We start from the raw sequence: 12,681 nt of genomic DNA, 5'->3' as shown, positions 1-12,681 counted from the left end.
TGGATTGTTCAGTTACAATATAATTATTTTTTTTTAAAAGTAAATATAAATTTATTTTTTTATAAATATTTTTACTTTATAATTATATCTTTACTTTTATATTAATAAATAAAGATAAAATTATCTTTTCACCTTTATCAATACTGCTCTATAATTAAAATATTATTATTATTTAAAAATTTTAAAAATAAATTCATGTTTTCTATCTAAACTGAAGAGAGTATTTTTTTTATTTTTTAATTTTTATAAAAAGTAAATAGATGGGTAGGTAGAGCAATTAATATAGAGTGGCAGAAAGTACATAATACATACATACATACGTTATATATAAACAAATACCTAAACAAATAAATAAAGCCAGCATCCCCCATATTCATATTATATTATGCACACACACATAAATATATATATATATATATATGTATATTGTTGTTTCTTGTATTAATATTGACATGAGCAAGCAAGTGATCCAAGTAAACCCAAAAGGCTTCTGCAACCGAGATGTGATTTTAATTAAATATATATATATATATATATGAAATTAAATAAGAACGTAAAAATAAGTTAATTTAAAAAATTAATTCAAAACATATTTTGGACTCAATTTGGACACTAACTATCATACTTTTCATTTCTAGAATATATTACATCCAACTTCCACTTTTTATTTAAATTAAAATGCATATCATGAATGTTCTTTATATATATATATATATATATATAACAAATTCAGTTTTTTATTTTTTATTTTATTTTATTTTTTTTTTTGATGATGTGGAAATCCGCAGTCGCTACCCGAAAGTATGCACTGGGTAAACCCCAGCCGAACCTAATACCCTGCAAATCAGGCCCGACGGAAAAGTTACACTAGGTGAACCATGTTTGGCAAGTGACCTAGCCGTCGGGTTCAGTTTTTCATTTTTATTAGTATAAGATAATTGCGATTCCTATGAAATTATATTAATGACTTGTCTTGTTACATAATATTGCATTTAAACCACTATAAAAATAATAATAATAATAATAATAAACTAAACTAAATTATATTCCCTCCGTCTCATATATTTTGGGTCTATTCACGTAGATACGAGAATTTAGGTAAAATATAATTAGTAGATAATTAAGAAGTATATTAGTAAAAATAATTATTATATAGTAAAAATAATTATAAATTAAAATTAAGATAAGTAAATAATTTAATTAAAATTTTAAAAAACTTATAAAATTTAAAATGTGATTAAAGTGAATAATCATAATTTCAAAAATTAAAAAAATAAATTATATGAAAATGACGAAAATATAAAATGAAAACAAATTATATAGGACAAAAAGAGAAAGAGTAAAACAAAGCAATATCATTGTTCTATTTGCTATTATAAAGAATATTACATTTAATATAATATATATATATATATCACATTAATATATATTTTTTATATTATTTTAAAAAGTACAATAAAACTTGAGAACAAATTAATCATATGAAACCCTAAATGATATGAATTAAAGACAGACGGAAAAAGCAAAACATGGAGAGATATAAGTTGGGATGTGATCAACGAAACTCTTGTCTGAAATGTGAAGTGCTGACCTCACATTTCTCATCTCTCTCCAAAAAGCTGCCCTCTCTCTCTCTCTCTCTCTCTCTCAATATTTAAATCATATTACCTCATCATTGTCCACCAATTATTTACGATTTTTATTTATTTTCATGAATCAAAACCCTGGAAAAGAAAATCGATCACTTCAACTTATATATATATATATACATATTATACACAGACACAAACTTGCATGCTCAGTGGTACGTACAAATGTTATTTTTTTTCTGGCCTTCAATTAAGTGGAGCAGCAGAAAAAGAAAAAAAAAAAAAAAATCTCAAAATTATTATTATTGTTGCTGTTGAAGTACAATAATAATTCATAATAATATATATAGCAGAAAAATGAGAGCAAGGTTTCGTGTCCATGTCTGCATGGATTTTATTTATTTTTCTTTTTTTTAAATTTGATTTCTTGATTTCTGCTAATGATGGTAAAGTTGAAATGTTGTGGATTTCGTACTGCATAAATGGTACAGTATATACAGTGACAGGACACCCCTCTCTTTTTCTACTTTACTTCATAATTACATCTTTAATTAAACTTTTCCAAATATTAAAAAATAAATAAATAAATAAACCCTAGGGATTTATTTTATTTCTAAAATAAAAATAACTATACATAGTAAAATTAGAGTGAAACAATTACTGTAATATGCTGCGGGACTTAATCTAAATAAAATTGTTACTATATATACACATATTCCCCATCGATGATCTATATATTCATAAATATTGGTGCAAACTATTTTGAAAATTGTGCAAAATTTGTATAAATAAAAGTCGAAAAAGTTTGGAAAATTAAATAAAATTGAAATAAATAAATAAGAACGTGTCTGTTATTACTGACAAAAAGAAATAGCAAAATTTTGACATTCACTGAAATCATGAAAAAAGCTGTAATAACTAATAATACGTACTAGTAATTTTAATTTGTTTTTTCATCAATGAATACCTACTTTTATTGGAATTATATCCAAAGAATTTTTTATTTGTGAAGAACCATTACAGTGAATTGATAACGTGCACAAACAGCCAATCATCTTCCTAATTTATATTGAATTATTATTTTTATTAAATATATTACTATATTCAAATTTGTATATTTGTTATACTAACATAAATATATAAGTCATACAATATTGATTGCATTGTTAACTATTATTGTGGGTTTTATTTAAATTTGATTAATATATAAAAAGTCATACAAAATCGGTACTCTTTTTCTAATTACCAACACAAAAATTATGTCTTGTGATATTTATTTAAAAATAGTACCGTTGATAAAAGGATTATCTTGAATTAAATGAAATCATATAACCCTTAAAAATAAAAAATAAAAATAAAAAACCCAATGGCAATTAATAATAACAATAGATTTGATATCGAAAATTAACACAACTAAGTTTATTTTTATGTAAATTTACTGTTATCAATAAAATCACATTTTATATACAAAATATTGCATTTAACATTATTTCACCTAAAAAAAAATAGCACAAATAGAATTTTATAAACACCAAAATAACACATCCTAAAGACTTTTAATTTGAATCTTTTCAAAAAAAAATTTTCTTATAAAAACATACAAAATATTAATATAAAAGATCAGTATTTAACATTTATTTGACCTAAATATATATATATATATATACAAATACAAAATAAATAAACCCTAACTATTTGATAATAGCTTGCAAATAAAACTCTAAAAAAGTCGTACTAAGCAATCATGTGTAGCATAGATGACTTCACCTCAACACCTGTTAGCTATCCTTTATGTGAGTGCCAATTTTTTTTTGTTTTTTTTTTCTTATAACGTAGAAACTTAATATCCTGCAAATTAAGCCCGACAAAATAAATCTCATTAGGCGAATCACGTGTGGCAGATGATTTGTAAACGCCGGAAATTTGAACTCATAACCTGATCACATTAGGCGAATCATGTGTGACAGATGATTTTTAAACGTCGGAAGTTTGAACTCATGACCTTGAAGTCATGAGTACCAAATTTGCATGCATGTGATGTATACTTCTTATTTTATGCATTTTCAATGTGAATGTTATTAGCTAGGTTGACAAAAACATAGAAAATATCTAATTATACTCTTTTTGTCTCGTATATAATACTCTCTCCGTCTCATATCTATATATCAATTTATTTTTTGGACTGAATTTTAAAAATATTAGTATTATATTGGGATGAAGTAGAAATAAAGATAAAAAGACTAAATTACCCCTATTAGTATTGTATAACATAAAATAATGACATTTGTGTAATATATTGTAAATTGGAATGGTATTTGTAATATTAGGCCGATGGTACAATTACTAAAAAAAATGAAGACTTTGTTATGGGACGGACAAAAAGGAAAAAATGGATAGATTGTTAAGGGAATGAGGGAGTATTACGATTACGGTATATACGAGAATTTAGGAAAGATATAATTAGTAAATAATTAATAATGTATTAAAAAATTATTTACGATATAATACAAATAATTATAAATTGAAATTAAGATAACTAATTAGTCTAATTAAAATTTTAAAAAATAAATATAAATTATAAAATTTAAAATATAACTAAAATATGTAATCTTTTTTTTAAAGAAAAATGACATAAAATATGAAACCGATATAATTATAGTATATATGAAATTTTACACTACAATCGATTTTTTATTTTTTTTCTCATTTGGGTTAGTTTACTGGGATTTGATTTTGTATTTTAATTTTAATATTTGATTAGAGTAATAGTTTGTATGTGATATTTGGTGGGAATAAATATATTTTTATAGAAAATTATAATGTAAATAATTTGAAACCAAATTCTAGTAAATTTTAATGCAAATTTTTATATTCAAAAACTATTTTATAAAATAATAATTAAAAAAAAAACTTCAACATCTTCCGATCTTATCTGTTACATATGATTCGTCTAATGTGATTGTTGCTAATCTAATTTAACAGCTATTGAATTTAGTCGAAAATTTACCCAAAACACACTCGAAAAATAATGATAGTAGATTTTCACGCCATCATAAATATATGCATATATATATATATGTATATAGTAAACACACCCTATACGTGTTTTTAGCTTTTATCTATCAACTCCAAAATAGAAAGTTTGCAATATTTTAATGATCTCAAATAATAGGCTAATTTTTGGAATTTTGTAGCTAAACATGAAGAATGGTTTCGTGATTTGGGCATTAATTGGTTATTTTAATTGTACAATTAATTCAGTCAAATTCATAGTTTATTAAATAAAAATATATAAATTCAACTATTCAAAATTATGGTGGTTAATGCTGAATTTTAAAATTCAAACACATTATACAATATTACTAAATAACACATTATTTAATTTTTAATATAAGAATATTACAACTATGAAAATAGAATTAATTTCATATATTGTATATTTATGCCATAAAGTGACACTTTTAAAGATGTGTCTTGACCACCTTAACTAAACCAAAACTGGAATTTAGGTTCGGTAACGGATGACCTGGTGGTATAGGGGTTGAATTTGTCACAATAAGGTCATGGGTTCAAACCCTCGACTTGGGTAGCGGCTGCGGATTCCCGCGTCATCCGAAAAATGTGTTTGTTTTATTTCAAATAAAAAATCTTACTATTAGGTTGCATGTTTTCAATAACAATATTTTTTTTTCACAAAATATTGAATCTAAACTACTATTAAACTAAAATTAAAATATAAAAATAAAATCAATACTTTTAAAAATATATATTATTATGGGTTTTATTTGATTATTTCATGATTTTTTTTTTTCTCTGATAAAATATTATCTAAAAAATTATTAAAAAAGTAAAACTCAAATATATGTATTCAATCTAAATCCCAAAAAAAAAAAACACATTCTTTCGTGAAAACATATATTTTGAACGTACAAATATATAAAACTTCTTGTGTAAGAAAATTTATTAAAATATGAATAAAGATGTAAGAAGGTCAAATGATAAGTCAGCTTATATCATCACTGCAAATATTTTCCTATCAAAATTTCAATTTTTGTTGGCTTCTGATGTCATATATATGTATATTGAATATAATTTGAAACGTGCACGTTTGGCGATATATCATTGACAGATTTATTTTTATTTATTACAGTTCAACAAAATTTAAATAATAAACCATCGTACTGCACATTATTATTATTATTATTATTATTATTATTATTATTATTATTATTATTATTATGTGATATTTTAATTTTAATTTGACTTAATTTAGATATAAATATATTAGCCCTTTTCTTTTAACGACACTAACAAACAATTGCAAACAGAGCATGATGTAGTCGTTCATGAATATCTGCATTACTAGATATCAATTCAATATTTTATTGAAATTGTATAGTTAACATTTTTAGAAGTTTTGAAGTTTCGAAAAATTGTAAAAATGATAAATATTTGATATGATATTTTGTAAAAAAAATAATTATTTCACTTAAATTTTTTTTTTTTTAAAAAAAAATATACTATTGATTAGTAGTGCTAAAACTTAAAAAATATGTATGCAAACATAATTTTATTCTATGTTAATATATTTTAGTTAAATCTATTTATTATAGGGCAATGGAATATGTCCTATTCATATTTTTTTTGTGAAAGTTAAGGAACTGAATGGAATGTTTTCATTTTGTAAGATAAAATTAACAATTAAGAATCTTATTGAATGAAGTTTGAAAAATTTTGGTTTGGATTTGGTATTAAAATAGTATAAAATGGGATATTTTGTAAGAGAAAAAAAAATACTTTTTTAAAAAAAATACAGACTCTAAATAGTAGAAATTTGAAGTTTGGTATGTAAAGAAATACACATGTTATATTTTTCATTCAACACGAAAAAAATATCTTTTGGATCGTTTCATTATGTTAAAAATGGAGGAAACATATATATAAAATACTTTTAAAAAAAATACATTAGTTAAGCATATATTCTCTTTGATCCAACTCAATGTATTTATTTTATCATTTTTTCACTCAAAAGTATATTTTTTTATTATAATAAAAGTAATAATATACAAATACCAAAATATCTATAATTTTTTTCTAAAAATATTTATTTTTTTTGTATTCATAAGGATAAAAAATGTTAAATTATCTTATACATTCTACTAATTAATCTATTACAAAAAGTAAATATATAATTCAATTGGGACGAACGGAGTATAATTGTAACATTTAACTACTTCACATGACTGTGTTATAAGTAGACCCGATAATAAGTCGATTTGTGTCGGATTGAATACTTTAAACGGGTTAAATACTCAACTTTAATTCGATCTATTTATTATTGTGTCGGGTTCACGTTGATTCGCATACATAATTTGATTGAAATCCTTGATTCAAATTCAATTATTATGATCGAGTTGTTGTTTCGGGTTTGAGTGAGGACATCAGCCTTAACCTAACTTGTTTATTATCGTGTCGGGTTTGTATTGACCCGTATACATAATTGGATCGAAATTTTCGACACAAACTCAATTATTTCGTATCGAATTGTCGTGTTGGGTTAATTATTTTTGGCTCTAGTTATAAGTTGAGTTATATATATATATAGGTTCTTTCGCCCTCTCAAAACCTCTCCTTCTAAACAGAAATGATTTTTATCTTCTGCTACTCTGATTCGATCAACTGCCAAACAAAATATCGATCATGCCTTTGAACAATGAGAGGTTTTTACCAGACAAACAAACTTTTACTACCTAATAATGCAAGGTAACAAAAAAAAAAATGGTATTTCTCATACAAAGAGTTTAAACCATGGCATAATTAACCATACATACCCTGAAGTTAGGGTTAGATTCGAGAGTAAGTAAAATGATAATCAACCAAGGTAGAATCCACAACCAGAGATGGTGATAATGTGGTTATATATATATATATATATATATACATATAGAGCCCAAAAATTAAAAGGGGAATAGAATTAGGGTTTAGAGAGGCAGACATTAAGGAGGAAGAATGGGAGAAAGCAAGCAAGCTAACATAAGAGAGTGTTTGTATGTATGTATGTATATGTGTGTATATATATATAAATCTGTATGTATTAGTTAGGCCCACAAATTCCAAAAATGTTCATAGTGATGCCCTCACCAAAGAAGCTAACTTTATCACAAGTTTCCATGGAAGGGAAATCATGTTACCAAAAGTGACATTAATGTAACTGAGCATTCCACCAATTCATTCAATTCAATCCTCTTCCTCTTCTTCCTCCATACAAAATTAATAATTATTAGAACACAACACAACCAATTATTATTATAAACAACAAAAGGAAGAAGAAAGGGGTAGGGTGGGGTGGGGGTTGGGGTTGGGGGCTTGAAATTCAACTAGCCAACCCACCCACCCCACCCCACCCCACCACTTTGCTGATCTATTCTCTCCTCAGAGTCTGCACTTAACAGTGACTAGCTTTGAGAGTGAAATTCAACTTTCTAATATAGGAAAGAGATTGGAAAAAGTGGACACACCCCTTGTTGGGTCCCAAAAGGGCAAATTAGGTAATGGTCCCTGTAGTGTTAGGTCATGCAGAGCAGAGCAGAGCTGAGCAGAGCTGTGAAGTGAAGGGGGAAACCCAACCAATATATATATCTTAAAAAAAGGGGGGGGTGGGGTGGGGGTTTATGTTATTTAGTGCCCTTGGAAAGATGTACACATCATTCAACAATACATACATACGTATATATATATATTATGGGTTTTTGGGTTTGATTTGTTTTGGTTGCAAATTGGGAGTTGGGGAAAAAGAAAATTCAAGTTTCTAATCATGTGAAAGCACAATCAATAGGGCTGTGTACTAAATGCTTTTTGAGTTAATGCTTGTGGAATATATATGCATATATATATATCACTTTACAAACCAACCCCCCCCCCCCCCCCCCCAAGTCATACTAGTACTATGCTTTTAACATGTCCACTTTAAAATATGCTGTCTCAAAACCCTAAACTCATTTATTTTATTTTTTGTTCTTTTTTTTAAAAAAAAAAAGAAATAAATTGTTATTATGTTCTTTGTTGATTTTGTGCAATAGGGTCATCAGATATATTGAGTACACTAAACATCATATACGGAGAATTTCTGCAGTAAACATTTTTGTTTCTTGGATTTCTTCTGTTCATTTTTGCATATTTGGAAATGAAATAATGGAGATGCGATCATGTAAAAAAAATAAAAATAAAAATGAATGAATGAATGAGTCTTGATTTCTTCATGTGACTTGATACTGCATTCCAAATTTGTTGGGAGTTACTCTATTTAGAGGAATGTTAGGCCCAAATGCTCAATGTATTCCTTGTCGGCCCCATAAGCCCAATTTGTTTTTATTTTTTTTAATAAAAAATAAATTTTATTTTTGATATTTTAAAGGGAAAAAAAAATTTCTTGCTGCAAAATTTACAATATTATTATCTTGCTGTACAAATCATGTTCTTTCTATATATATATATATATATTATTGTATCAATATTTTATTTTATGTATAACATTATTCGAAACTTTTATCTAAACATATTTCAAAACTCTAATACTAGAAGTAAAAATAGTAATACTATGAAATGTTTTTACATAATAATAATATAATATAAGTACAATGTAACAATTAATTTTATCGCATGAAATACTCCTATATAACACATTTTATAAATATAAATATATAAGACATGTTTTTATTTCATAATATATGTTGTGTAAAATAAAAATATATGCTATATTTATAAATGATATAGTAAACAAACAAAAATTAAAACACGAAAAACAACCCCATAAATATAAACGTGGATTGATGCGTTTGGTATACTTTCTTAAGTCTAAGTTTCCCCAAATTTTACTATTTGGACTTTGCGTTTCCCAAAAAAAATACATTTTTTCATCTTACAAAACATTCCATTGTCAAACATTATTTAGATTGATTTCGTACCTTTCATTTAATGGTCAAATTCCACATAATCAAACCCATCAGACTTAAGGAAGGATATAAAAAAGAGAGGGAAATAAATATTCAATAAAAATGAAGTAGAAGAATCCAGATTCCAAATGAACAAATTCAAACAAGGGACTTTTCTGATTTTCGAAGAACCCCGCTTTTAAGAAAGATGTTCACTTCTTAAAATATCCAATATATGTAGGTGGAAATCGAAGAAGGGGTCAGATTTATCTCAACTGAAGCAAAAGTAACAATACAGTTTTTAATGCTACAAAAAGAGATATAATAAGTAAAATCCTAAAAATAAAAAAATAAGGATATGAAATAATCATATCAGATCCATCTGATGGTACCAAACCCAAATCATTTTTTTTTTTTTTTCCAAATTGATCAAAAAAAACACACCCTAAAAAAGATTGTACTTGTTGAAAATAACATTTGACGGCCTACTGGCAGTTGGGCCGCCCAAAATGATTTAATATGAAATGAAGTTTCAGTGTTCACTCAAAAATAAAATAATATAAAAAAGAGATCCGTATGAGATCTTGCATTTAGTATTTGGGAGAATAGAAAATCAATGGAAAGATTAATAACGTAAAAAGAGATTAAAGAGTAAAGCTTGGATATTAAAATAAAAATTTATAATATAAAATAGAAAGACTTGAAAGATTAAACAAAGTGCAATCCAAAATTAAAGAAAGTGTAATTCATATGAATAACAAGATGGAAAAATTAAAAATTAAAGATTATATTCTCTCTATCCCAAGTATACCATTTAAGATTATCCACATGAATAACACATTTTCATTTATAGTTTTTTATTATTATTATTATTATTATTATTACTACTCAATTATAAACTTACCTTCACTGTTACTTATAAATAAGAGTCTTGGGCTCTATTACATTTTGTATTAATTATGAGCAAAAAAAGAAAATCAAAAATATATTGAATGAAATATTTTTTATTATTTTAAAAATTTTCAAAAATTTCAAAAGTAATTATTTAAACAAGCCTTATGGTTACGTGAGTTCCCTTGTAAATACTTTTTAAAATTGAAATGTTGTCCTACTTAAATAATGCTTCATTAGGTAGAATTCCTAAACAATAATTACTCCAACAGGGGTTTGTTTGTTTTGAGAAATTTTTTAACACATTATTTTTTTAAAAAAAAAAAGAAAAAAAAAAGAACTAACATATTACCTCGATATTTTTATATTATTTAAAATTCTTAATATTAGTTATATCCTAATGAATGACTTTCCCCTGACTACAGAAACAAACATTTAATGCAGATTGCACAAAGAAAGGCAACTACTATAAATGAAATTTCCCATTATATTGACTCCCACAGACACCTCACATTCACCATCCATGGCGGCCACCGGATTTCCTTCCATAATTCTCTCCTTCCTCCTCCTCCTCTCCTCCGCCTCCGGCCGCCTTCCGCCGCCGTCTCAAGACCCCTCCTCCCTCGATCCGTCGCTGCAACAAACTCCAAAAATAATCCATGAAGCCTGCAAGGCGGCACGTGACCCTCCCGCATGCGAATCCTGGCTGTCCAGTCAAGGTCACGTGACCCCGACCGCCACCGTTCTGGAGGTGATCCGGTCGGCCTTGGGAATCGCGTCCCGGAATCTCGACAAAGGCCGGTCGATGATCCACGACATCCTCCGGTCCGCCGGCGGCAACGCCAACAAGACCAGGGCCGCCAACAACTGCCTGGAAGTGGTCTCCTACGCCGACCACCGCCTCAATCTCACCGCCGGCGAGGCCATTCCGGCCAAAGCCCTCAAAGACGGCCGGGCCTGGCTCTCCGCCGCCCTGTCGTACCAGTACGACTGCTGGAGCGCCCTCAAGTACGTCAACGACACCGCCCAGGTCGTCCAAACCATGGAATTCTTCAATTCCACCATGATCGCCGGCAGCAGCCGCGCCCTCGCTATGCTGATGAATTACGACATTTACGGCGACAAGACTGCCTCTTGGGCCCCGCCGAAGACCGAGCGGGTCGGGTTCTGGGAGCCGGCCGGCGGCGGCTCCGCCGCCCCGCCCGGCGGCGTGCCGCCGGGACTCGAGGAGGACGTCACCGTCTGTAAAAACAGCGCCGCCGCCGCCTGCGAGTACAATTCGATTCAGGAGGCGGTGAACGCCGCCCCGAATTTCGCTAAGAGGTTCGTGATTCGGATCCGCGCCGGGGTCTACGACGAGACTGTCCGAATCCCGCTGGAGAAGACGAACGTGGTGTTCTTGGGCGACGGCAGGGGCAAAACGGTCATTACAGGGTCCAGAAACGTCGGCCAGAAAGGGATCACCACTTTCGACACGGCCACCGTCGGTTTGTTTCGTCTCTAAACATAATCTGGTCTATGAATCCTCCATTTCCTTACAGCATTGGATAATGTCGATTGATGATCAAATTTGGTACTTAACAGGAGTCGTCGGCGACGGATTCATGGCGACCGGAATAACATTCAAGAACACGGCAGGCCCCGTCGCCCACCAAGCCGTCGCCTTCCGGTCCGACAGCGATCGCTCCATCATCGAAAACTGCGAATTCCTCGGCAATCAGGACACCCTCTACGCGCACAGCCTCCGGCAGCTCTACAAATCCTGTCTCATCCAGGGCAATGTCGATTTCATATTCGGCAATGCCGCCGCCGTCTTCGAGAACTGCCTGATCCTCATCGCCCCCCGGCAGGAGAGTCCCGAGAAGGGGGAGACCAACGCAGTGACAGCTCACGGAAGGGTCGACCCCGGCCAGTCGACGGGCTTTGTGTTCCGTAATTCAATCATCAACGGGACGGAGGAATACAACGAACTGTATCGGAAAAATCCCCGCGTGCACCGGAACTTCCTCGGTAGGCCGTGGAAGGAGTATTCGAGGACGGTTTTCATCGCGTGCACTCTAGAAGCTCTGATCTCGGCGGATGGATGGTTGCCGTGGAGCGGCGATTTTGCGCTCAAGACTTTGTATTACAGCGAGTTTAACAATACCGGGCCTGGTTCGAACACGGAGAAACGGGTGCCGTGGAGCAGTCGGATTCCGGCGGAGCACGCCGGATATTACTCCGTCGAGAATTTCATCCAGGGCGACCAGTGGATTGGGAAATGATCGATG

At 30.0% G+C, this 12,681-nt stretch overlaps 1 protein-coding gene across 1 annotated transcript; it reads left to right on the top strand.

Moving 5' to 3' along the window:
- Nucleotides 1-10,924: 10,924 nt before the first annotated feature.
- On the top strand, nt 10,925-12,675 carry LOC127248839 (probable pectinesterase/pectinesterase inhibitor 51). The gene is made up of 2 exons (XM_051271381.1): nt 10,925-11,898; nt 11,996-12,675. Exons 1-2 carry the CDS (start codon nt 10,935-10,937, stop codon nt 12,673-12,675), a joined length of 1,644 nt encoding a protein of 547 aa, XP_051127338.1. The 5' UTR covers nt 10,925-10,934.
- The last annotated feature ends 6 nt before the right edge of the window (nt 12,676-12,681 follow it).

The sequence above is a fragment of the Andrographis paniculata genome, unplaced genomic scaffold (genome assembly GCF_009805555.1).
Source record: "Andrographis paniculata isolate CXL003 unplaced genomic scaffold, ASM980555v1 Contig34END, whole genome shotgun sequence".
Classification (NCBI taxonomy): domain Eukaryota; kingdom Viridiplantae; phylum Streptophyta; class Magnoliopsida; order Lamiales; family Acanthaceae; genus Andrographis; species Andrographis paniculata.
This window is presented reverse-complemented; position numbering and strand designations above follow the sequence as displayed.

Bases quoted from the DNA above. Each gene is read 5' to 3' on its own strand.
- LOC127248839 (XM_051271381.1), top strand. From the start codon at position 10,935: ATGGCGGCCACCGGATTTCCTTCCATAATTCTCTCCTTCCTCCTCCTC. The intron at 11,899-11,995 runs GTTTGTTTCGTC...GGTACTTAACAG, and splicing joins TTTCGACACGGCCACCGTCG to GAGTCGTCGGCGACGGATTC.